At 42.1% G+C, this 24,109-nt stretch overlaps 1 protein-coding gene across 25 annotated transcripts in view; it reads left to right on the top strand.

Moving 5' to 3' along the window:
- LOC102164776 (uncharacterized) overlaps positions 1-24,109 on the top strand; it is a 441,263-nt gene that overhangs the window by 204,815 nt on the left and 212,339 nt on the right. For 8 of the 25 annotated variants that reach the window (XR_014815506.1, XR_014815489.1, XM_084976393.1 and 5 more), the window contains one exon: positions 16,927-17,408. The exons of 13 other annotated variants lie outside the window; for them this stretch is intronic. Coding sequence is in view for 8 of the 12 variants with exons in the window: in XM_084976393.1 (XP_084832519.1) it covers positions 17,380-17,408 (29 nt within the window). In the remaining 4 variants the exon portion in view is untranslated. Of the gene's footprint in view, positions 1-16,926; positions 17,409-19,076; positions 19,447-24,109 lie in introns of those variants that run through there. 4 more of the 25 variants (XR_014815493.1, XM_084976394.1, XM_084976389.1 and 1 more) reach the window with 2 other exon arrangements.

Genomic DNA, 24,109 nt, shown 5'->3' with positions numbered 1-24,109 from the left:
CACCCTGAACAGTGTGAAGCATGGTGCCTTGTGTGTAGCAAATGCTCAGGAAATATCTGTTGAATGAATGATGAATCATCTCCACAAGAAAGAGAGTGAGCTGGCTAATTGTCCTCCTAGGGTTTGGTTGTTGACAGATGAGACGAAGCGTCATCTAGAAAAGTGAGATCATGGAGAGTTTCCTTTCAAGCTTCTCTTCCTTCGAACACCCGCCCCCCCCATATATCCACACCCACAGCTACTTACTCACTGTTTCCCAGCTGTCACTGTACTTTAGAAGGTAAATAGCAGAGCCGTGAACACCACCATTCATTTACTTTGGTGCTTGTGCTCGGGTGAGCCCTGGGGCCCTTTGCCCAAGTCAGATCTCGATTTGTGTTATTGGACTGAGAACATCTTGGTTATGATAAAAATGACAAAAGGCCAGTGAACCATTTTACCACATTACAGGGAGAGAATAAGGTAGTTGGAGATAGAAATTGGAGATAAATAGCTTTGTGCTTCCTAAAATCATTATCTAAAACAAGTCCTCTAATGGACACCAATGCAAAAGTTAAAGAGCAGTTGTGAACATTATTATGAAAGTGCTCCTAGAGTTCCCACTGTGGCACACTGGGTTAAGAATCTGACTACAGCAGCTTGGGTCACTGTGGAGGCTCGGGTTGGGTTGGACCCCAGGCCTGGTGCAGTGGGTTAAAGGATCTGTGGTGTTGGATGGAGCTGCAGCTGGGATTGAATCCCTGGCCTGGAAACTTCCATATGCCGGGGTGTGGCCATAAAAAATGAAAAATAAAAACAAAGTGGCTGGTCCTCAGAATTACAGACCAGTGTTAGTAATGCCTCTGGTACCATCGATGCAGCTGAGGACCCTGAATAACAGCTTAAGTGAACCTTTGTGGAATATCTGAGGCAGGCATCTGGGTGTCACTTCAGTGCCATGCCATGCCATATTGGAACCTATATTAAAAAGAAAAATCAGTAACTCTGATCCTGTCTTTAAAAAAATGCATTGTGTTCATCATGGACTCTTTGGCATTAATTTTATTCTTTGAATGCTGCTTTAAATATCATTTATCTTGGTTAGTGATATTTTTGACTCCACCTTAAATCTGTGCCCAAAGCAAGTACCTCACTAATCTGACTCCAGTACTAGCTCAATCTCATTCGATTTCAGTGTGTGTGTGTACCAGTAACAAATGAAATTGTTTAAAAACTTGTGTCAATTTCAGAAAAAGTGCATACTTCCTTAAGCAAGCACAGATAAAGAAAAGTAGCATAAATAATATAACTTGCAAAATCCTAATCATTATCCTTATAATAACAGTCAATGTTTTTAGATTTCTTTTAAGTGTTTTCTAGATCACTCTGGTCACATGTGATGCCAGTTCTTCTTGGAATTGGCGATTTCGCGGGATAGACACATGTGCAGGGGACATTGAGATGTAGTTGACATTCATTGAGCACACATGTTCTTGATGCTCTGTAAAGCGGGATTACACGCTTTATCCCCTTTTATCTTTCTCATTGCAGAACTATGTGATGATAATATACCCATAAAAAGTTATTTTTTTAGACTATCTTTTGGTTCACAACAAAAGGGGCAGAGAGTACAAAGAGTTCCCCATACACCCCCCTTGTCCCCCACAAGCTCTTCCACTATCAGCACCCCTGCCCGAGTGGAGCATTTGTTAAACTGATGAACCTGCATTGACATCAGAGTCCATAGTTTACATTGAAGTTTTACTCTTGGTGTCATATATTCTGTGAGTTTGGACAAGTGTTTAATGACATGCATCTACGATGAGAGTGTCATGCAGAATATTTTCACTGCCCTAAAAATCCTTTGTGCTCTACCTATTCATCCCTCACTTCAACCCCTGGCACCTGCTAATCTTTTTACTTTCTCCAGTTTTGCCTTTTCTAAAATATTGTATAGGTGGAGTCAGAGTATGTAGCCTTTTTCAATTTGACTTCTTTTACCTAGTGATATGCACTTAAGGTTCTTGTGTGTGTCTTCTCATGGCTCAATAGCTCCTTTCTTTTTAGCATTGAATAATATTCCATTATCTAGATGGATGATAAATATCCATTTTCATATGAGGACGTTGAGGCTCTACACCAAAGTCAAGAGGGCTGAGATATGAGCTCCAAATCTGATGCCAACTTGAGTGCTATTCTTACAGAGCTAAAGTTGCTTCAGATAAGAAAGTAGAGGACATTGTCCAAATAGGTATAGATACCAAAGGAAAGTGCATTGATGGGGCCTCGGATAAATGGTGAAGTCTTTGGAACTTCCTTTTTAGATAAGGCATGATTGGGAAAAGCTGCCATTCTTCCTTTGGTGATTCTAGGAATGTATCGTGGAGGAAGGGGTCCTTTGGAGGCTTTTAAAGGCTGATTAATGAGTGAAACACAGTGAGACTTGGGAATTTCCCAAGGATATGAAGTAAAATGAGAAACATAGAAGAACATCAGCTTCTTGAGAAACTCCCCATGCAAAGCACATATAACCTTATGTACCAGTTGTCATGGTAATACAACTAAAAGGTGACCAAAACATATCTCTTTCAGTAGAATCAAGTTAAAATTGCTCTTATTTGGATATTTTTCTTCTCCGTTTAAGAGTGGGTCTAAAGTGGGTATTGACCACAGTTTGCATTTATTAAGTAATTATTATGTGTCAGGCCTCATGGTAATTACTTTATATGCATAGATTTATTTCTCACCATATGTCTATAAAGCACATTCCATTATTCTGCCCATTCCATCTCTAAAGAAAAGAAATTTAGAGTTCCCACTGTGGCATAGTGGGTTAAGAAAACAACTACAGGAGTTCCTGTCGTGGTTCAGCAGTAAGGAACCTGACTAGTATCCATGAGGACGCGGGTTTAATCCCTGGCCTCGCTCAGTGGGTTACGTATCTGGCATTGCTGTGTAGGCTAGCAGCTGTGCTCTGATTCGAACCCCTAGCCTGGGAACTTCCATATGCCACACATGTGGCCTTAAAAAATAATAGTAATTAAAAAAAAAAAAAAACCTCCAACTGCAGTGGCTTGAGTCTTAGTGGAGGTGCAGATTCGATTCCTGGCCCAGTTATAGGTTGCAGCTGTGGGTCAGATTTGACCCTTGGCCTGGGAACTCCATGTTCTGTGGGTGTGGCTATAAAAATGAATAAATAAGTAGAAGAATTTTGCCCAAGATCAGATAGCTAATATTTAATGAAATTTAAATCTGTGTTGATCTTGATCTGATTTCTGATTTCAGAGCCAGGCTCTCATTTACTACGTTTAGTCGAATCTGGCATCTGAAGTCTATTAAACTGATGTTAATTATTCTTCATCACATCTGACACTCCTCTCTAGGTTTCTGAAAAGAGTAATGTAGAGGGAACATAGCATCAGTAAATACATACTAAATCTATCATTCAGTAAGAATTTGCTAAGTACCTTCAAGTTGCCCAAATGGAGCCTTGATACTTGTGATAAGAGAAAGGGGAAACATGTTTTAGGTCTTTTCTGTATCTGCATTTATGTGTAGTTATCTCAGACAGACGTGGCCACTTAAAAGTAGAGAAGTCAGATGATATTGTGAGCTGGCAAACTGGCCAGGTCATATATTATATCAGCAGTCCTTAATGAATAGAAGAAAAGCCAACATTTATTGAGCACTAGAAACAATTTTATTCCCTCAATAATGAGGCATCATTTGTTCATTTTAGAAGGAAACCAAAGCTCAGAAAAGTGGTTTGCTCAGTTGCCGAAGAGCCAGTAAGTGGTAGAGTTAGGATTTCCACTCAGATCTATGCGGATCCAAAGCCTTTGCTCTCTATGATACATCCTAATAGTTCTCATTGAGCTCAGTTTTTTGGGGTAAATATTATTTCTGCTTTTTATATGTTGGCCCTGTTGAATGTGGTACTGTTGGTGCTTTGTAAAGACAGGTATGGTGATTAAAAATGCCTTTGAGGGGAAAAGATGGCAAGAAAATGTTGTGAGTTTAATGATGGCTCTGAAATACTCAGGTTCTTTATTAAGGAAACACTCAGAATTTTTGGTTCTCTTCTCTAAACTTCATATTCTCCTACTACAAGGCAGGTGGAAAAATAGTGTAGTATTGAGTCAGCAGTCTTGACCTATCTGTAAATTAGCTCTGTGGCTTTCTGCAATTTTGGACATTGGTTTTCCTCTGTTGCAAAATGAGAAGGGATTGGGCACATCTCACTCCTCACCCTATGATTTTGTAATACATCTCTGATTTGGGGTGTGCTTAGCCGAATCTTTGTAATTCAGGTGTATAAAGTGGATCTTCATCTTGTAAGATGGTTATTTCTTGTTTCTCACTATAATCACAAAGCATCAATTACACTTAGACAACCTTCAGTGCTTTCCATACTTTTGGGGACTTATGTTTGTACAGCTCTCAATAGTTTATGAAGCTTTGTTATATACCTATCTCATTTTTTTCCTCTAATAACTTAGATGAAGGGAGGCAGCATTATATATAGGTTTGAGCTACCCAATTCTTCACCTGCAAAATGTGCATGATATTAGTGTCTATCTCCTCAGCTGACTGTGAGGAAAAAATAAGATCACACGCATAATACGCTTAGCAGGGAGACCACCACCATAGTCAGGGTTGAACATGTGTTGGCTGTTTGTTGGTGGGTTCCCCCAATCTTAACATTCTTGATGACAGACCTGGTCTAGAACCTCCTGTTCAACTCAGAGAGAAGTGCTTTTACTCATACGCTCTACTGGCTTTCAAGATCTGGGAGGGAAACTAGAAGGGAAGTTTCTTCTGGGAGAAGAGGGATTATTGGCTTTAATCTTGGGTCTATAAGTGCTCAGTATGTTCTCTCAATATGTCTTAGAGTCACCACTTCAGGGTTAGGCACTGTGTTAGGCATTGAGGATGCTAAAATAGAAGCGTGCCCCAGTCTTTGTATGCAGAGAGCTCACATCTAGTGTGTGAGACAGCTATAAAAAACAAACATTCTTTTAAGTAAATAGTGAAAACAAGTGCAAGATGCTTTTGTGTGAACAGAGAAGGAAGCGCTTAAGTGCCAGGGGAATTTGGCAAAAATGTGCTTGGGTCCTACTTGATGAGTGTTAACTAGACAAAAGACCAGAGGAAGGGAGGACATTGCAAAGACAGGATGGTGTGTACGGAGGAAAGCATTGCGAGGGGACATGAAGCACCTCCACATGACTGGAGCCCCGTGAGAGTCTGAGGAAGAGGGTAGCAGTCAGACTGCAGAGGGGCTGCATACCACGGTAAGGGCATACACCTTGGCCTTGAAAGCAGGGTAACGTCTCCTGATTTTGAACAATCAAAAAAATATCATGCTCTCTTATTATAGGAGAGTATTCTGGTGCTTATGTGGCTAAGGATAAGATGCCTGTATCCACCTGGAGGCAGGGTTGAGATTCCTATTACCATCTAGGCCGAGAAACTTTGGGTATGGATTAAAACCACAGCAGAGGCCTCGGGGAATGACCCAGGCTGGTGGGCTCTCCTGGGGATATTTGGGAGGATTAGTTTCTGGGTGTGGAGAGTTAATTTAGAAGGAGGAAGTGGGGTTGACTCCTAGGCTTCTGGCTTGGGTGGCAGAGTGGAGGGTTGGCCATCATGGTATCGCCATATAAGGTCATGCACGAGGGGAGAAAAATGGTGCTCATGATGGTTCTTTTTAGCCACGGTGAATTTTTATTTCCTGGACGTCACTGGGAGAAGTCTTGGGGGACTTGGAAAGTCTGTCTGGTGTTCTGGAGAGACTCCAGGGATGACAAAGAGAGTATGAGTGGGCAGTGTTGTTGCCAGAATTCAGCCTCTGTCCGCCAGTGCTGAATATAAACGTGGCGACAGAGTTTTGGGTGAAGGAGAGAAAGATAGCTTTATTGCTTTGCCAGGCAAAGGGGGCCACAGCAGGCTAATGCCTTAAAGATTGTGCCTCCCATTGGGAAGAATTGCAAGGAGTTTTATAGTAAAAAGGAGAAAAATGGGTTTTCAGATAGGTATCAGGATTGGACAAACACGCATTCTTCTTTCTTTGGGGGAATCTTAGTCGTCAAAGCTGGAATCAGGAGATCTTAGCATGATCATGGTGGTGGTTTTCTGGGTTATTGCCTAGAATAACAGTACTTGCAAGACGGGCGTATTGATGAGAGATTAGGACAGACTAGGAAAGTCCTGAAAAACATCACATGTTAATCAGCTTTAACCCACAGGCAATTGTGCTCAGGGTTCCTAATCTTTAGGTTATGGGTGGTTGTGTTTAGGGTGCAGTTAAGACAGGGAGAAGGATAAGGAAGGACTCAGCTGTTCTGTTTTAAAGTATTCATTTCTAAAAGACACAGGATAAGATGCCTAAATTATTATTATTATTATTTTTATTTATTTATTTTTTTAGGGTCGCACCTGCGGCATATAAGCGGTTCCCAGGCTCTAGGGGTCGAATTGGAACTACAGCTGCTGGTCTGTGCCACAGCAATGCCAGATCCAAGCCAAGTCTGCAACCTACATCACAGCTCACAGCAATACTGGATCCTTAACCCACTGAGTGAGGCCAGGGTTTGAATCCGCAACCTCATGGTTCCTAGTCAAATTCGTTTCTGCTGCGCCATGATGGGAACTCCAAAATGCCTATATTATTATGTGTATCCCTTGAGAGGGAACCAGGACCCCGCCCCAAGGCTGTGCTATTGTTTCTTGACTATTCCTCCTTTGTCTCTGCATTCCCTTCCTTCCCTGATCAGCAGCTGTTGGAACCTGTCCCTTGGAACGCAGGGAAAGTCATGGAGGCTGAATGCGGCCCATTTCCCAGGAACGAGAAATGGGGGACACAGAAAGGCATTGTGCCCAGGAGCCACAGAGGTCCCTGGTCGGTTACAGTGTCAGGACCGTGGGTGCAGGCTGAAGCTTCAGCTCTGGCACGGATGTCCCTGGGGAGAACAGGTGGTGAGAACTTGTTGGGCTCTGCCTGTGTTTGTGGAGACCAGGGAGTTTTCACTGCATGAATGATGATAATTGTTGGATGAAGCTCCTCTACGAATCACAGTTCCAGGCATTTCACTGGGTCTGCACATTTCTCAGAATGAGTCACCAGGAAGTGATGAGACAGCCTGAAATTGATCGAGGCCTCCTCCTCCCTCCTGGTCACTTTCTGCCATGTCACTGCTCTTCAGAGGCTAAGTCAAGTAAAGATGGAGAGAGGGAAGACGAGAGAGTCCACGGGGCTCCCTGTGAAAGACCTGCAGATTCCTAGGACTGGAGAGGAGCCCATGGAGCTGCGGGTTGTCAGGATGTGATTGTGTTATTTTGGAATGTATGTTGCCATTCCCAGCTGCTAGTGGGGATGGTGGAAAATTGACTGTCTTAATTATGGTCACTCTTCTTTTTTGTGTAAGCCGTGTTTTATACAATTTCATTGTTTTACTTAAAAAAAAATTTTAAAGACTTTTCCACCCTTCCTTGCAAGTTCCTTTCTCCAGAGTGCTGCTCCAGAGTAGCTCTGATATTTTTCTCAGAACTTCTCTTTTTCAGTTCAGAATTTTATCAGCAATTCTTATGCTAAGAGGGGTCAGGAGATGAGGCATTTCTCACGTTACCCTTGAAGCTACTCATGAATAATGGCCTATATCACCTCTATTGTCTGCCCCCAAACACGAGCAACCAGACAGAAAGGCAGAGGAGAAATTAAAGAGCCCTGAATGAGCCAGAGAGGCAGGCTAAGCTGGAGGTAGTGGGAAGAGGTGAAAAATGCCAAGTGGGGCAGATGGTTACACCGGGGGAAAGGTTCGAGTAGAGTAGCTACGCAGCAGGTAGAGAATAAGCCGGAGTCCCCGTTTTAAAGGCAAAGCAAGAACAACAGAAAAAGTATTGTGAAATCTTCACAGAGGGATGAAGGGCGTCGCTACTGAAGAGTGATGTGGCGAAAATAAATTAGGGCTCATTATTCCGGGCCAAGTGCATAATGGACTATGACATTCACAGGGCTTTTCAGCGCCCCTTCATACCCTTTCTGGTGATTTATGCTGTAGTTTCTGCTACACAGAGTGGGCGGGGGGTGGGGGATCCGTCTCTCAAAATACTTTCTTCCTTCATCAGTGAATTGATTTCCTTGAACTCTGACTGGGGTGGTAGGTTCGTGGGGCCTGAACAAGCTGGAGAAGGGACTAAGAAGGATGAGAGAGGTCCAAATAATTCCAAACCGGAGGCGGGAGCGGCTAGGAGGACTGTCCTGGGACCCACAGTGCAGTTTCCTGTGTGTGGGGAGGCTGCGTGGATGTTTCTGCTGCGTACAGGTGACACTGGGTGAGCGGTGCCGCCTCATAACTTGGAAGCATCACACCTACCAACCAGCAAACTCGTCCAGGACTCGAGAGAGAAAATGTTAAAAAGGAAGCCTGGGTGGGGCTCCAGTGCCGGGCCGGTTGAAGCATTTTGAAGTGAGACGAGGCAACGAAGCACACACCGACCAAGGAGGTCAGAGTGTGACAAGGGTCTGGGAGAGGGCACACCGTGCTGCCAGGCGAGAGCCCCGAGCCCTTTGTGCTGGGGCTGAGTCTGGGGAGTGGTGGATGCTCCATGCACCCAGGAGGCTCAGACCTCCCTGTGCTGGGGCCTCGCTGCTGCTGGGCCCTGTGAGATGACTGGCTTGGGGGCAGGGGTCTGGCCTTTTGTTTCCACAGCTTCTGAGCAGTGATGTCAGATTTGATAGGCTCCTGGCACCCTCAGAGAGGCAGGCATCATGGTCCTGTGTTTCTTATGAAAACTTGTTAGGAGCCAGGAGCAAGGAGCCCTTTGATCCTAACTGGGAGCCAGAGCTGAGACTTCTGAATGAGGATAATACTGAAATCCCAGTAAAGTCTCTGCAGCCCTCCCCGCCTTCCTTCAAAGCTTACCTCATGCAGTAGCTCCAGGAAGAGGGTAAAATCGCCTGGCTCTCTGGCCGGAGTCTGCCTTGTTTGGTTTTGACACAAGTCTTTTAAGGCAGCAGTCTTCTCTTCTCCTTTCTCCCCCTCGTAAGCCCAGCACTGGTGAGCGTGAACCCATAGCTGCACTCTTGTGTTCTCTGAGAATAAGCTTCGAGGCAGTGGCGGAGGAGGTCATGGAGGTGGTCTTCCATCCTAGAGCTGAGAGGGGTCTGCTGTGTGCAGAGCAGCATCTTCCAGTGAGATGGTTCACAGATTGTTGTAAGGACTGGATCAGAATCTGCAGAATCAGATTAGAGTTGGAAGGGGTGTTGCAAGGTTTTTTTTTGTCCATCACACGTCACTAGGCTGAGAAGCCCTTCAGTGACCATAGACAGGTGAAAATCTCCACCGTCTGACCCTATGCCATTCCCTTAAATAAAAATCAATATACAGTATTAAACACTCTCCTGAAAGGACTCTCCTGCCCTGGCCAAGAATGGCTCAGTTTTGTTATACTCAGAACACTCCCCCTGCCAGCCCTCAGCCTACTGAAGTCTTCCAGGTGTATGAATGAATTAAATCATTCATTTAGCTAACAGGTATTGATATGTTAAGCGCCTAGAATCAGCACAATGCTAAATGGAGACCATGGGGAATACAAAAGAAATAAAGGGATAGTCCTAGTCCTTCAGGAGTATATCCTATTGAATGGGCAAGAAAATAATTCATGAAGTGACTAGAGAACAAGTCAGTGCAGTGGAAGTATGATGCTGAGGGCGGAGAGACCTGCCTATGCTCTGGGAAGGAGGAAAGTCTCGTGGAACAAGGCCAGTCTTGACTTGGCTTTTGAGGAATGGCTTTAAATTGGTAGAAAGAAGAGAGCTGGGGAGGAACCTTCTAATGTTTGTGTATAGGCTGTATAGGAATTTCGGATTCCACACCTTTCTTCCTCGGGCTGCTCCTCTCCACGTGGAGGGCCCACCCCATCTACCCTATAGCCCTTACTCTCCTCCTTCCCCAACTACCCAGGCTTCTGTTACTCATACTTGGAGGGCTTTGTGCTGGTTGCCCTCCCACCATGACCCTCTCTATGAGATACAGGTTGGTGCTGTGGGTGGAATTGGTTCCATGGAAAAGTCTCCATGACTGCCCACTTTGCTGTTCCTTTGGCCTGGTGGGCAGTGTTGCCTTCCACCTTCAGTGAAGGGCTGGTAAACTTAGGTAGTCAGGGTTCTCCCATGACAGAGCATGCTGCCCACTAATTACAGCATCCTTTCTGGAGGGCAGTATCAGTCATTTCTTCAGCCTCAAGGACTGCTTCCTTCAAGCCAGTGTTCATGAAAATTTCATCATCAAAGCTGTTGCATCTTTTACATCGTGATCTTATCAAATGAAATGCCACTTCCTCAGGAATCTTGCCTGCATACACACACAGTCTTCTCTTTGTTTTCTCAACCGTGGTACTTTATGATTTGTGATGATATATTTACCTGTGTGGTTACCAGATCAGCCTCTGACTGTCCAAGTAGAGGGTAAGATCCATGAGTCGGGAACATAATATGAAACACAATATGCCTTGTCATTACCATACACTTAGCCCCTAGCCTAGGTACAGAAATAAATGATGGTTGGATGAATGAGTTTCAAGATGAAATGAAAGCATGAGCAGGTAGAGATGGATGGTCTTGGAAATCAGGACACTTTATGATTATCATCTTAGGCACAGAGGTTTCCTGGCTGCTGGCTCTGAAATCACCCATAGGCTCTCACTGAAAGCAGTGGAGAAAGAAGCCTGCTGTGACAGTCTAGAGAAATGTCATCCCTGTGCCCTCTGCATGAACCCCGTAGACCCTTGGAACTGTCAGCCCAGCTGTTATAGAGGTGCTGGCTTCTCTGTGATTGCATGCTGGATGCCTCTAGCATTGCCACAGGAATCCATTTTACTGCAGTGTGGATTTTCCATTAGAGATGGGAAAATCAGCTGGGAAGATCAGATTTAGTTGTATTTCCAGAGGAAAAGAAATGTCCTCTTATTTCATGTTTTCAGTATCTTACTGACTTTGGACCTGGGACTTCAGCTGCACATTCTGAGTACTAAAACAATAACAGCAGCTAATTTTTTTTTTTTCCCCACTATACAGCAAGGGGGTCAGGTTATCCTTACATGTATACATTGCAATTACAGTTTTTCCCCCACCCTTTCTTCTGTTGCAACATGAGTATCTAGACATAGTTCTCAATGCTATTCAGCAGGATCTCCTTGTAAATCTATTCTAGGTTGTGTCTGATAAGCAGCTAATTTTTATAGAGACAGGCACTATTCAAATGTCTTTGTATCATTTCATTTAATCTTCAGAACAGCCCCTATGGAGTAGATATCACTATCATCAAATGCCCGTTTGGTTGAGGAGGTGTGGAGGGATAGAGCTGGTGTTTGAACCCAAGCTTGGTTCCCCGCCTTGCATTCCCCATGCTGCCTCCTAACACAGGGTAATATTCAAATGGTACTCATGTATCAGACCCATGCATGTTGTCTGAAAGTGTTTTCTTTCTTTCTTTTTTTTTTTTTCTTTTTTTCCTTTGTATTTTTAGGGCCAAGTCTGTAGCATATGGAGGTTCCCAGGCTAGAGGTCTAATTGGAGCTGAGCCTACACCACAGCCACAGAATCAACAGGTCCAAGCTGCCTCTGTGATGTACAACAGCTCACGGCAATGCCAGATCCTTAACCCACTGAGTGAGGCCAGGGATTGAACCCTCAAGCTAATGGTTCTTAGTCAGATGTGTTTCTGCTGCGCAACAACGGGAACTCCCTGAATGTGTTTTCTTATTTAGTGTTTTAACAACCCTATGAGGTGAAGACAACTGTTGTGTCCATGTTGCAGGTGAAGGCACTGAGGCTCAGAGGTTAAGGAACTTACTCAAGATCACATAGCTAGTCACAGATGTAGTTAGACTCCAGCTTTGATTGGCTTTGCTCTAAAAGGCCGTATTTCCAGCTCCTGTACCTTGCTCCCTACACCGTCCCAGAAATGTCCTGTGTGGACCATTCAGTGTGGTGGCACTGAGGGACTAAGCCGTGTAGCAGGCAGTGGCTTGTCAGAAGTGCAGTAGGAAGCTGACAAGCTTCCATTAGGTTACAGCCTTCTTTCTCCCCTTTACCTTAAGAACGGGAAAGTGTTCTTTCCTCTGACAACCCTGCATCGCCAATTGACCTGCTTTCCCTAATTGGAAACTCTCATATTTCCAATACTAACACACTTGCGCTAAAGGAGCTGCTGCAGTTTTCATCCTTTGCACTTGAACTGATGATGGCACTGCAAAGGAAGAAGGTGAACTGAGGAGCGTGTCTTTCTGTGTTTATTTCAGCCAAACTTGTATCTTTGTACCAGTGAAAAATCAGGAAATTTAGATGATCCACAACAATTCTCTGTAATACATTTGTCAGGTATTTCTTTGGGGGAAATATAAACTGTAGTTAAGTTTCTGCAAACATCACGCCCAAATGAATTTGTGCTCCTTGGCATCCACCTAGTCCATCCATCCATGCATCGTCCAGGAAGACGGGCTCGAATTGACTGCCCTACCCTCTGTATCTGCACAGTCTGCCATCTTGAAGATGCTTTGGTTCCTGGCTTCATCTGGTTGTATATGGATGAGTTCAAGCTTGCTCTGATCTCTTCAAAGTTTAATTTGTAAGTGCTCTTGTCAGTACCTGGGTCTTGACTTTCTCCTGCAGGTTTTTATTTGATTAACCCCTATGACTCCTGCCTTCCCCTGTTGCCCTAAGATGGAATCTTGTGCCCTCATCTCAACTCCTCTGAATTCAATTTCAGCCCTTTGGCCATCAAGGCCCATCCTGAGACCCAGCTAGTTTTAGCAGCTGTTTTATCACCCCCAACATCAGCAACACAGGTTGGCCTAGGCCTTAATAACAGGATATTTTTGTCTTTCACTCTGATAATAGAAGTCTTTCAGTCCCAGTGATGATGAAATAGAAAAATACTTGGACAGTGTCATTTATTAGAATTTAAATACAAACGTCTGAATGGAATAGGTGGTCCTGAAAACAAGTTTGAATGTATGGATACTTTATCATACTTAAAATATCAACGGAGGTCCAAATGAAAGGTAGGGAAATTGGCAGTTGTAGGGGGAAAAACCCTCAGGTTTTATCTTTATCTCACAAAGTGCACCAAAATAAAGCTTAGGTAGATTACATGCAAAAATTCTTCATAGAATAACTAGAGGACAATATGGGTGAATATTCAATTTTGAGTGAAAAATACTTCAAAACATAAAAACATCTGATGATACCACGAAGGAAAATATCAATATGAATATATAGATCACAAAAGTTGTGAAAACTAAAAAAAATCCTAAACAACTTAGAAAAGATATTTCCAATAGTTGACAAAGGGCATATATATGTATATATATATATATGTGTGTGTATATAAAATATACATGTATATGTTTGAATCTTACAATTCAATAAGAGAAACAATAATACAGTAAGGAGTTAAAGGATAAATAGATAATACAGAGTAAATGGTCAGTGAATTCTTAAAATATCAGTCCAATCTCATTAGAATTCAAAAAAATGCAAATTAAACAGCACCACTAAATAAAGTAGTAGGTATAGTAATAGTAAATAGTAGATATTAAAGTAGGTAAAACAAAATTCAAGACTGGTGGGATTGCAGACAGTAAAAATTTCCTCCAATAGTTAAGTGTGTAAATTGGCAAAAACTTTCTAAAAAGCAATTTGGTAAGACTTTTTAAAAAAAGGAAAACATTTTGATCCAATAATCCCACTTATAATCTGTACTAAGAAAAGTAGTAAAATAGGTAAAAATTTGCCTTTACCACCTTATCTATAGTACAAATCCCAAGTATATCCTAAATGCCCAGCATTGGGAAAATAGTTAAATAATGTGTCATTGAATAGAATCTTACATAATGTTTTAATGTTTTTGAAGGATGCTTAAACACCAAAGTGATTCTGATATGGTGTGCAACTAAGAGCGTAAAAAGCAAAATTATTTATGATATGATTCAAATGCTATTAAAAAAATACGTGTATTAATATATAAATACCCACATACGTGAAAGATGAGTGGGAATTCTATTAAAATGCCAAAGTGGTTATCTTTAATTGCTATATCACAGATAATTTCGTCATCTTTAAATTTTTATTTTTTTCTAAAAATTTGGCAGCAACTGTGTACTATTATAATCAGGACATTAGTAATACACATTATTAAAATGTGCGTCCCTGCCTTGCCGCAAGTTTTTTGGGGCTGTCTATTCAGCATGAGGGGAGAGGAGTGGAAAGGAGGGTGTCTGTCTGCTTTCCCTTTTAGGATCTGGGCTGGCACAGGTAGTTTGCAAAGCAGGGTACATGCATCTCCAGGGCAGTGGACAGGGAGTCCTGGTGAGTTGCTCTTATCACACAAGGCCAGAGAAAATAAAGATGGCAATTAAGAGGAGTAATTATGATTATCATTCTATCAGATGAAACTGCTACTAAGATCTCTTCCTCTCTGAGAAATTTTTAGACCCAGACATGTCTCATGAACCTGCTGTCCTTAAAAGCTATCCCAGGTGCAAAGTAAATGTCTGATTTTTCAATTCTAGATTTTCTAACAAATCTCTCACCTCCCTGTAGCGTAATTGTTGGTTGTTGTGGCAGTCACTTATACAAGCCTGTAAGCTTTGATGGGGTAGGGACTGGTACCATCTGGGAGAGTCCTGCTCAGTAGAAGGCAGAATGGACTTGAGAACTGAAGAAGAAAATAGAAGGCTGGCTTCGTAGCACCTTCACGCTGTTACTGTTTTGTTTTGGGCTACAAGTTTTGCTTGACTACATAGATCATGTCTCTCTGTCTCTGAGGTGACCCATTGCTGGCTGAACGTGTTAGCCTTTTGATCCCACTTTGTACTGGAAATCAAAACTGATTAGCATCTAAGGGAAAAGAAGGAATGAGAGGTGATTGAGTATAGTGGTCAAGAGTGTGGGCTCAGGTATTAAATTACGTTCGTGAGGAATTTGACTCAGCCTTGTGCTAGCTCTGTGATCTTGGGCAGGTCACTTGACCTCTCTGTGCTTTAGCTGCTTCACCTCTGAAGCAGTGACAACAGCATGCAGGCAATCAGGAACACTGTGAGGTTTAAGTGGGTCATTGGGCATAAAGTACTTAGCACATGGCTTGGCACAGGATAAGTGGTAACTGTTACTATTTTTTTCCCTAAAAAGCAGCAGACATTCTCTTACAGCTGTTGAATTAGTATTTTTTGGTTTCTGTATGCCTCTTGATGTTTTCTATCCAAACTATGCATAGATAATGAACTTGATGTCTTCATAAAGCTTGATATTTTGTAGCTATTATTTAAATCTCATCTATTGTCTCATTTCATTAGTTAATAATTGTCATGACAAAGTAATAAAAAGGGTCCTTTAAAAATAGTTCTGATATTACAGATGTCAAACTCCAATTACCACAAAACCTGAAGATCTGCCGTGTTTTCCTCACTTAATGCTTTGTAATTATTTTCATTTTATGATTTAAAAATTTTCTTTTCTAGACTCTAAGCTCTTTGAGGGGAAAATTTTTTTTTAATACCCCTCCTACCTATGTTGCTCTTCATGAATATTTGACTGACATATAAATATTTCTTAAATGAATCATTAGACCCTTTCTCCTTTTATTAGCAACACAGGGGGCCCTGAATAGTAATATTCTTACCTCTTAGCAAAGGCATCCCTGACACTTTGCTGGATTTCTTCTTGTAATTTCACCTGGGGGATTTAAAAATCCTTATTTCCTACCCTCAAATAATGACTTCTGCAACTAAGAGGATCCCTTAGAGGACTGGTTGGTCGTGACCCTTTCCTCGACACACCTCCTCCAGTAACAGTGAGTGTTGAGATTTCCCCTGGGGGTTTGAAATTCATAATTGGGCACTCAGTGAGGCACTGGGCCATAGCACTCATGCTCTATGGCTTACACCGAAGAACATGTTCATTTTTTTATAGCATTATTGTTATTTCATGATAATACCAATATCCTCCTAGTATGTAGTGTGGAACATTTTATAGAATGTCCTGTATACATTATCCCATTTAATCTGTACAGTAAGCTTATATTTTATTGCTATTCTATACGTGGCCATCTGACAATTAGGAATTTGTGCAATGTGCTTTACATACATTATCTCATTCAACCTCATCACAGTCCTTGAGGTAAGTAAGAAGATCTTGACCTGCACAAGTCTAAGCTTCAGAGGTGCTTACCTCATGTGTGATACAACTGAGATTCAAACTTGGATTTGTCTGGCAACAAAACTTAAGCTCTTCCCACTATACCAGTAGTTGATGGAACTGTATGGCAACCTTGATTCAGTAGAGTCTCCTTCTCTAGAACTGAAGTCACTGATGTTTACCCCCTGCTTTGACTGAGGTGTAATTGCCAAATAAAAACTGTGTGTATCTATAAGGTATACAATATGCTTTGATAGATGCATACACTGTAAAATCATCACCACAATCAAGCTAATTAAGACATCCATAATTACCATTTTTTGTGTGTAAGAATTCGTAGATCTATTCTTTTAGAAGATTTCCCGTATGCACTACAGTACTGTTAACTATTGTCAGCATGCTGTGTATTAGATCCTCAGAACTTAACTTTTTTTTTTTTTTGTCTTTTGTCTTTTGAGGGCCACACCTCTGGCATATGGAGGTTCCCAGGCTAGGGGTCGAATCAGAGCTGCAGCTGCTGGCCTACACCATAGCCATAGCCACGCCAGATCCAAGCTGCATCTGCGAACTACACCACAGCTCACGGCAACACCGGATCCTTAACCCGCTGAGCGAGGCCAGGGTCAAACCCACAGCCTCATGGTTCCTGGTCGGATTTGTTTCCGCTGCGCCACAACGGGAACTCCAGAACTTATTTATCTTAGAACGGAAGTTTGTAACCTTTGACCAGCCTCTTCCTGTTTCCCTAGGCCCTCCATCCCCTCCAATCCTGGCATCCACCGTCATTCTGCTTTCAGCTTCTGAGTTCATCAAGTGACTGTCAACTCGAGTAACACTGAGATCTGGACAGGCAACATGATTCCAGAGAACAGCCTTTCTTTGACCCCTTCATCCCCCCGAGAACTCATGCTTGGCTTCCCAGTCCTCTGTCTCCGGTGAAAAACATGGAGGATTTGAACAGCATGTTGCATTGTTGACTGTCACTGTGTGCCTTGTCTCCAACCAAGGCGATGATTTGAGATGGGGCCAGCCTTCATCAGCGTCCTCCTCTTTCTAAACCTCATTCCTTACGCCGAATACCCTAGAAAAGTAGGGTAACAAATTTGGCACTTCGGCTGGACTAGGAGGCAAAGGACAATGGCAGCCCTGGCTTGACCGTCTGATTTGGATTTCAAGGGTGTTTGTTCTGAAATTCCAACAAAATGACTAATTTGACTAGACCTGTGGTGATGTGAGTATATGACAGAGAATTTTGCGGGGGGTGGCAGGGGGAGGATAAGCTTGCTCCTGACAAAACAGTTTCGTCTTTGGGTTCTGAAAACCCTGGTTGGGAAGGTAGAAGCACCAGTGTTCACTTTGGGGTCAGCGAGTCCTTGCTCAGTACGCTAGGAGAATTCATTTGCCTTGAGTGTTTTTCCTTTCAAGTCACGTTTTACTGCTGGAGTTACTCAGCGAATTAATAGGTATAGAAATGCAAAGCTCTTTTCTTATTACATTCTATCGATCCGATTGCAGTGTCATTAATTGAAAGACTAGGAAAATGTGATGGATAGTTCTGCTCAAGATTCTTCATTCGTTTTGGCCCAGATCTGTTGGAAGAAACGCTGCAGGAAACTGACTGAAAGAAGCCTTTTGGTCTGACGTGAATTATTCTTGCTTGGTCAGTCCTTGTGAGAGCGAGCGAGCATTTGGTCCTAGTGAGATTTGCCATGTGAAATTATAAACTGATTCTACTCTCAGAGGAAAATCAAAACTCAAGATGCTTATTTGCAGAGTTGGAAAGAATCCGTTTTGTACCTCTCTTTTATAGATTACATATATATGATGGTACAAAAAAACAAAACAAAAAAACAAAAACAAAAAATATCCCCCAGTTTTGATAGAAACAAATTTTGACTCTAAGGAAGTGGGCATTTTGCTCTGTGTTTTAAATAATTTCATTTGGAATATTGTGCTTGTGAAGTGTTACTTTCCTTCATCACCGTCACGCCTGTCTCATTCTAGTGGGGTGTGAGACTCCAGAGAGTGGTATGTGGTTAGAAATTATTTTTTTAGGGCGGTTTTCTTTTTGGATTGTTTGACCTACAATCCCTTGAATTAGCCCCCTGAATTTAAATCAGCTTGAGAATTTTGCATGTGTACAACAGATAGGTCCACATCCATATTTAAAAAGTATATCTAAGATGGAAGACTTAAAAGGAATCTTTTAAAATATCTTAATCCTGTCTGTGAATGAGAAATTCCCAGGCTCAAACAAAAACATATCAGATGATGTCTAGTTTGTTTGCAAAGGCTGAGCTTGTCTCCTTGCTTTCTGCTTCTGCTTCAGTGAGCTGGGCTATTTTTCTGTTGTGTTTATTATTTTAAATGTTTGAACTTTGACGTGAATGGGAGGAATACTCAAAATCAAAGCACATTGACATGACAGAAAACATCACTCATCTCTTGTTTTTAATAAACGTTGTTGTTTGGAGAAGTTTAGGACATGTTACTAATAATACATGTCCTGCCAAATATATTTTTTTAATCCCTCGTCTTTAGTATTTGAATGGTCTTTCTCAAGGTGTAATTTCTTCTCCTGGTTGTGCTTTTGGATGGCAGGATAAGTCATCTGCAGAAAGATAGGAAGTGAGCAAGTTGCCACGTGGCATGACCTCATTTTGGAACACATCTTGAAAACATGTTTAATGCTTTCTGTGCACAGAGACAATGGATGATGGTGTGGGGTCCTCGTAACTGACCTTTAGCTTGGTGAGAAACGTGGGCTGCTTCCTCTGATCATCAGCTCCTCTCTGAGTGAAAAAGAGGCGGCTCCCACCTTAGGAAGTAAATCTTGCTGCTGAGAGCACAGGCTGCCTTACCCCTGGTATTATGTCTAAAAATACATCCTCAGAGAGGCAGGCATATGCTCGCGCATCAGTGTGAAGGAGCTCTCGCCTTGTTCCTTGTACACCCATCTAGATGCTGGAGTGAGGAATTAAATTATCCCAGAAGCCCTGCCAGGTTTTGATTTGCCATTGTCTCTGCTTCTTCGCTGCCTGTGAACAGGACCCTTGATGCAGGGCTTTCAGAGACCAGCCGATGCTGATGGGGTCCGTGACTTGCCGGCAGAGCCTGCTCCTTCGGTTGTGTTTGTCTGAGCCATGCTTTTCTCGCTTTTTGGGGAGGCAGAGAGCCCTGGGCAGAGGTTGCACTTGGCATATTTCAGCTCCGTTGTCACTGCTGTGGCTGTTACTCCCCTCGGCGAGAGCCAAGGAGCAACCAGGACGGTGGGTCACCTCGCCAGCTATTTAGCACCGTTTCCCTTCTCGCTCTAAACACGGTTAGGATGTTTTCTGTCTTAAGTGACAGGGCTTTTGGGGTGGGGGTGGGGGGTTTCTGAGCCTCCCTTTTTAATTCCTGCTGTATCTGGATAAGGACCTGCTTTCTCCTGATTTCCAGCACCGTGTCTCATTCTGAAAGCTTGTTAGATTCTCCATCCTTGTTGCTGCAACTCAGTTTTTTAGGGTCTGTTGTTGGGGTTTTCTCTTTGAGTGTTATCACCAAATTTCTCAGCTTCCGTAGTTACCTCACAGGTTAAAATAAAAGGGGTAAAATGATTGTGGGTGTCATTTTGTCCAGGAAGAAAGAAAACAGAAATTGCTCTGGAGAGAGGTAGTCCTAAGCAGAGGAATAAAAAGCAGAGGGAAGGTGTTGCTGTTGTGTAGCCCTGCCACAGCTTGGCTGCAGAATCATGTGTTCAGGTGAGACTTTGTCTTATTTGCAGAAGTAGGAAAAAATAGTCCCCTTCAGGATATCGCCCATATCTTACTTGGAAATAATTTCAATTCCAACAAGTGCTGAGAAAAGAAATGTAGCTTTTTATGCGTCAGAAAAGCAGGGCAAAATGACAGTATCCGAAACAAAGGACACCATTCCCTTTGCAGTTGGTCGTATTCAAAAGTGAGTAAGATCAGCTGTTACTTATACCTCCTCCTTTCTTCGTAACGCTGTTTTGATGGCCTTGAAAACTGAAAGGCAAAGCATTTCTTTTCAAAAGGGTTGATTTTTTGAGGTTTCTGCAAAACGAGATAAAAGAATTCTTTATATTCTTTATATCATTTCAGATGGTTAGCAGAATACATCCCATGCTAGTTATAATAGATACATCCAATGTAAGCTGGTATTCACAACCTGTGCAATTAAAACACACACACACTCCAAAAGAAACTCACCCAGTGTTGAACAAAATCCAGACTTGAATTTAAACCAAAATAATTTTACCTATTGTGGAGAAGAATTAGTCTTGTTATATGCTTTTCTATGACTGAATATTTCCCTCTTTTCATCATTACTTTATTAGTTTTTTTCATAAAAGCCGCTAAAATGGACAAAGAACTCTACCACATAGTTAAATTTTAGTGGCAGTTAATTGAAATGGAGCATGGATCAAATGTCATCAACTCTTGTCACCAGGTATTTCCTTTAGGTTCAGCTTAATACATTTTATTCCCATTGGTGCCAAAGAAACATCTATGCCTTTAGACACTGGTACCTAATTATGCAGCTGGATACATTAATAGCCTATAATATTACATAGACTTGAGATTTAAACAGGAAAAGGTGCTGTTCTTTGTAGCCAGCAAGTTGTGTGATCCTGATGCTGTGGGTATTTGCTGGTATTTCTACCTTTGTTCCTTCAGAAGCAGTGAGGTTCTCAGTCATTGCTGACTAACTGATAGTTGTAGTAACTGCTGTAGGCTCCTTAAATTAGAAATGCATGCAGACATGGGTCTTTATTCAGACACTAAGGAATGCACTCTCACTTACTTCCACGGACAGAAAGCCTTCATGCTAAGAGGTGCGGTGGAAGCTGCAGGCCAGAAAGCAGAAGAGAGAGAGAGAGAGATGGCTGGCTGGTAGCAAGTATACCCCTGCAAACATTTCTAAAATGCGTGTGCAAATGCAGAAGCCTTCAGAACCATCCAACAATTCAGACACCTTTTTTATTTCTTCTCTGCGGGATGCCTCCATCCAGGCTATTTGAAAAATAAAAAAAAAAAAAAATTTTAAAAAGGAAAAGGTGAGAGCCCTGCTATCTTAGCTCAGAATTCATCTGATTTCCTTTTTTCCTCCCTGCCTTGTATTCCTCCATCCATTGTCCACGCATCCGATGGCAGCCGCCCTTGCTCTTGAATGCAAGTGTCACAGCAGGAGCAGAAAGAGGGTTGAGAGAAGGCTTTGTCAAAGCCATGGTTGGCTATTGTTTCTTCGCTTTCACTACTCTGCCTTTTTTTTTTTTTTTCTTTTTTTCTTTTTTTTTGCCCTAAGGCTTTCCCTTACTAGTGGCCTCTGTCCAGGAGGAGGGAGAAAATTGCAAGAATTTGTAGAGTTGTAAAGTATAGCTGTTTTTATTGCACACTGTTTTGATAAACAGCTCAGCAATACAGTCCGTGAAATTAGGAAATACAGCAAGAGTGAAGGGTTCTGGGGGGAGAGTGGGGTGCGGGGCGGGGGGATCGGTGTCTTTGGAGGTTGTTTGCTCCAGCCTAGATGCCAAAGGCAGTTTCTTTGCAGCGACTTCTGTGGTGGTATTTGTTTTCTGCTGCATTTTAAGTTGTAAAAAATCAGAAGAAAAGTCTTATTCATCTGTCAGCCTTTCCATTCGTTTATTTTTTTTTTGTTCAGTTCAACATCTAGATGGAAATTTTAAGCCAGGCCAGATTTGCTGTTTGTGATTTGCTCGAATGATGAAATCATTTCAGCCTGAATTGGTAATTGTCTTTTTCAAATCATTTAAGCTTGCATATGAAATGTGTGTGGTAACTTTCCAGTGTATATTACAAAAAAAAAAAAAAAAGGGTTTTGACTATCATTTGTGTGGCTATAAACCTTAGGGTTATGTTATTTTGCACTTTAACTGACTGTAGCTGTGCTTGTGGGTGACATTTATGCACAAGTGATTATCTTCTATAAACAAGCCAGCTCCCCGATAACTCCCAAAGTTTTCAAAGGTTGCAGAGTTACACTCTCAAAATAGATTTTTAGGAAAGCATTTCAGATGGGCATTTGCCATGAGCATGAAAAGACTGGGGATTTTTCCCAGCAACTTCTACTTTATATGATCTGTATTTCTTCAAATAAATAAATGTGATTGAAATTGATTCCATAGAGGAAGAATCAGAAGACATCTTAAACTTGAATTCCATTTTCCAAAAATGTTGCTAAAAAACAAACACTTGCAAATTTTAAAAGCTTAGTTTTAGCTTAGAAAAATCACAGGCTTGTATTAGTACTATATAGTTTTTCCCCTTCCTAATATTTTACTATCTATAATTATCTAGAAAAAATTATTCCTCAAGCCATCTAACTTCTGGCATGAACCCAAGACCCCTGACTGTTGTCAGAATTTGCTAAGATTCAGTATTTCAATTCCAAAATGTATTTTAAGTCAAAAGGGGCGATAGCTGCATACAGAGGAAGAAATGTTTTCTTGGGAAGAGCCATCCCATTTTATGACACATGCTGTTGGGTTGATATTCCATATGAGCACACGATTTCTTTCTTCTCCAAATAATGATTGTAATCTGCCTGTGAAGGTAGGGGTAGAATAATTTTTATGTTCCCTAAGATAACACCTCAGTTGGAAGTGTGGGATCTTCATGTATATGAACAGCTACTTTGGCACCCTGCAAATACATTGCCTTCCTTCCCATTTTCATTGCCTTGATTTAGAGCACTTGGGCCCAGCCACCCTGCCTCTTTCTTTTGTAAAGAGACATTCTGAAATGCCTATAGAGAGCAAACTTCTCCAAGAAATGCAGAGCAGGCCATGGTTTGAATGCAAGTCTGAATTTAATTGCGGCCACCCTGGTGGTACTATTTAATTTCCAGCACACATCTACAGAACCTACAGCGACTCTAGGCCAGGAGTTGTGATGAGCAAGGAAACTTTATCTGTGAGAAAGCATATCTTTCCTAGGAGCCATCACTGGAATGATTAAAAAGTCAAATGTAAACAAATACTTCCAATGCCTTTGTATTCTGGGAAGTTGGTATCTTGAACTTGTTCAGAATTTTGGACGGAAAGAAATGGAGAGCCCCGTCTTCTGACTGATGCTTCTTTGGCAAAGGGCGAAATTAGGGGAAAATGACTAAGATATCGCAAGGCTGGCTGGTATTTCCACCTGAAAATGCTAACGACAAAGAGGTTAGCACAAGGCTCAGGGCCTCTCTGATTGAAGAAGTGTAAACAAGTCCCCTTGGCACTCCTGGACAGTGTGATTCTCCACGGAGCTGGAAGAAATGCTCAGACTCATAGGAGAGCAGCCTCAGAGGGAACCCCATTGCACAGCCTGTGCTCCCTGCAGATGTCTAATTCCTGCTGGGTCACCTTGAAAGGAACAGCTAAGCTTATGGCCAAGGTCAATCCCCAGTCATTTTGAAAGCACAAGTTCAAATTCCACCATTAATCCAAGTATTTCACCCAATGAGCTGAGTTGTTCCAATGGATATGAAACTTTCAAATCATACCCAACCTGGGCTTTTCTTGAAAATGGAAACCCCACCTCTAATATTTTACATATTGAGCAGAATGTGGGCAGAATACTATCTCTGCCTTCTGTCCTTTGGGCCCTAAATATAAACATCTTTAAAAAGTAAGTGGAAAAATAGCATCTTTGACGTGTTAGAGCCATTTCCCAAGAAGCAAGTGAAAAGTCACAGGTGTGTGTGTGTAGGAGATAAAATAGGCTGTAGCTCCTTTACTCCTCTTCACCCACGTGCCCTCAGGCAGATTAAAATGACCACTAAAATGGCAATATGGTCCAAAATACAAGGCTCGTTTTCAGTCTCCTCATTAATGGAAATTGGTTTCTTTCTCAAAAGCATATACTTCATTGAGACGCTACAGTTAAGGAGAAGACACAGCCTTTCACAGTTACCACTTTGTAA

This window comes from Sus scrofa, chromosome 9 (assembly GCF_054392235.1).
Source record: "Sus scrofa isolate SSC_HxYL_T2T_F1_AM1 chromosome 9, Sscrofa_HxYL_maternal_Yorkshire_Landrace_v2.0, whole genome shotgun sequence".
Classification (NCBI taxonomy): domain Eukaryota; kingdom Metazoa; phylum Chordata; class Mammalia; order Artiodactyla; family Suidae; genus Sus; species Sus scrofa.
Note: the sequence above shows the minus strand (reverse complement) of the source record. Positions and strands in the feature narration are given on the sequence as shown.